We start from the raw sequence: 2,573 nt of genomic DNA, 5'->3' as shown, positions 1-2,573 counted from the left end.
AAGCGGCGCCCACCCCGACAGGCAGCAGCGCCATGCTCAGGCTGCCACACAACGGTTCACACCTCCTCGGGGTCGGAAGCCGCTCACCCGGAGGGCAGGCCTGTCCCCCTGCGGTCCCAGCACCAGGGCACGACGTGGGCTGTCCTCGTCCACTCTCACAGTGGCCCCTTTGAACCAGAGGCCTTGGCTGCTGTGGACTCCCCTTTCAGACACCAGGCCCGCCACGGGGCCTGCTCAGCCCGGCCCGGCCTCTACTCCTTCCCTCTTCCAAAGCCAAGTGCAGCTGTCCCTCTCCCCCAGGGCTCCCCACACGGTACAGCTTCCCAAGTCGCCACAGATGTGTCCCAGATCCCCTAGAGGCGAGACTTGAAAACGTGGTTCAGTGCACCAGTTAAGGAAATGCAGACAGGACCAGAGCTGACCATAACTTCACGAAGCCCACTGTGCAATGCAGCCTAACGTTTATTCCAAACTCACTCATTTGCTACCTACTGGCTCCCACACACATCCCTCCCTATTAGCTCGCGGCCAGCCCCACTCCGTGTGCTGTGGCCTCAAACCGCTGCACATGGTAACACACACACGTGTCCACACACGTCCACATACGACCCGAGTCCAGCGTGGCGGAGGCCTGGCCTGCGCTGCAGACGGCGTGTCTGTGGAACCTTTGGGAGCTGTGAGCGCAGAGCCTGTCACCCTTACTCACAGTCGGCTGAGTGTGGGTGTGGGGCTCGCTCTGCAGGTTCCCTGTTCTCCACACTTTACCCCAAACCCTCGGTGCCCTCGCTGTCCCTCATGCGACACTTCCCGGTGTCACTCACTCTGGAGTTAGGTGTGACTGCCACAGCTTCTGACGACTGTCACTCAGAGGCAGGAAGTCCGGGCACAGCCACCAAGTCAGAGCCCGCTCCCCAGGGGCACCAGGCAAAGGCGAGGGAAGGGGGGCCTCTGTTTAAACACACACACACACACACACACACACACACACACACACACACGCCTCAGCGTCTGACCACCAGCGTGCTCCAGCCTCTCCTGGGAGCAGTCACAGGGCAGCCCTGGTGCCACTCCCCGGAGGCAGCGAGCCTGCGGCCAGCTCTCACGTATGATCAAAAGCGATACTGAAACCCCGCTCTGCACCCGGCCAGGGCGGACTCACCATCCTCCTCTTCGGCTTTAAGGACCATCTTTCCCGGCACCCAGGACCCTGGGCAGCAGTGAGCTCTTCCCCCGACAGCCAGGCAGCGCCTCCTGGGAGGTGGGGCTGGGTGGGGCCAGAACACCTGCGGGCGGCCCACAGAACAGCTGGCTGCTTCCTGACCCAGGAAGTGACTGGCTGCGCCCGGGCCAATCAGCCTCCTGCCACAGAAGGCGTCACTGCTCACCGGCACTGTTGGGCCACCACCCAGTTCCTGAAGTCAAGCCCAAGTCCTGGGCGTTAACCCTCTCCTCCCTAGAGCAGCTTGGACGGCGCCAGAGTCAGCAACGGCTGCCCTCTGACCTCTCCCGGCCCCCTGGGCACCAAGCTGCTGTCCCCTCTTCACTTTCCGGGCCTTCCTCAGGTGGCCTCTCGGGGAGCCCCGCTCCCCGCATGACCTCACAGCATCTCCCAAGACAATGACTAAGAACTCGTCATCACTGGGTCCGGTAACGAGATCACAGGCGAAAAGCAGAAGGCGATTTCAGAGGCAAAAAAACCCGAGGGCGACATGAGTGGGGCATGTTCACTGCTGAGATCAGAGAGCAGCAAGGCGGGGCTTTCAGCCGCCACCCGGACACGGTTCTTCCGGACTTGTGTGTTCTGTTCTCGCTCTCTCTCACGCACACCTTCCTCTCCCTACAGGCCTCCTCTAGCTCTCAGATAGCACCTATGAGAACCATAAAGCTGTGTGAGGTGTATGTCTCTCTCTAGATACATTTATATCATCTCAAGATCAGTACTCGAGCACAGACCGAGAACTGCCCAGGAAGACAAAGGTGTGTGTGTACAGAGAGAGGGGAGGTCTTACACTGCTGTACAACCAGCCACTGTTACTTCGGCGCACCTTCCGTGACTGCATGACTCGCTCGGCTCCACGCCGCCCACACATTCTCACACCAGGGACCCGTCAGCCGCAGGCCAGGGTTCTGTCTGGCTCCCATACGCCACTGGCGCAAGGACACAGAAGAGCTGCCACTCAGGCCTTGAACCTGGGCGCACGGCGGCACACCTGGCCCAGCCCGGGCTTCCGTGTGAGCTCCGCGGTCCCACAGCGAGGCGCACACTGCGGCTAGAGGAGGCTGCACAGGCGTGTCTTCGTCCTTCAGACAGAAACCTGAAGCTGTCTGACTCATAAGGAAAGTGACCGCGGAGCTTATCATCCAGACGGGGCGTTTTGGAGACTGAAAGCAGGTGCTATTCAGAATGACATCAGCCAACGGGGGAGCCGCCAGGCCCCGCAGGAAGGACACAAGGGACAGAGGAGCCGGCCAGGCCCCGCAGGAAGGACATGGGGACAGAGGAGCCGCCAGGCCCCGCAGGAAGGACATGGGGACAGAGGAGCCACCAGGCCCTGCAGGAAGGACATGGGGAC

At 61.5% G+C, this 2,573-nt stretch overlaps 1 protein-coding gene across 1 annotated transcript in view; it reads right to left on the bottom strand.

Annotated features, from left to right (window-relative positions):
* CYTH1 (cytohesin 1) overlaps positions 1-1,294 on the bottom strand; it is a 38,633-nt gene extending 37,339 nt beyond the window's left edge. The window contains exon 1 of the mRNA XM_014531724.1: positions 1,160-1,294. Within this exon, the coding sequence (XP_014387210.1) occupies positions 1,160-1,187 (28 nt within the window). The 5' untranslated portion in view covers positions 1,188-1,294. The remainder of the gene's footprint in view (positions 1-1,159) is intronic.
* Between the last annotated feature and the right edge of the window lie 1,279 nt (positions 1,295-2,573).

The sequence above is a fragment of the Myotis brandtii genome, unplaced genomic scaffold (genome assembly GCF_000412655.1).
Source record: "Myotis brandtii unplaced genomic scaffold, ASM41265v1 scaffold825, whole genome shotgun sequence".
In the NCBI taxonomy this organism is placed as follows: Eukaryota; Metazoa; Chordata; class Mammalia; order Chiroptera; family Vespertilionidae; genus Myotis; species Myotis brandtii.
Note: the sequence above shows the minus strand (reverse complement) of the source record. Positions and strands in the feature narration are given on the sequence as shown.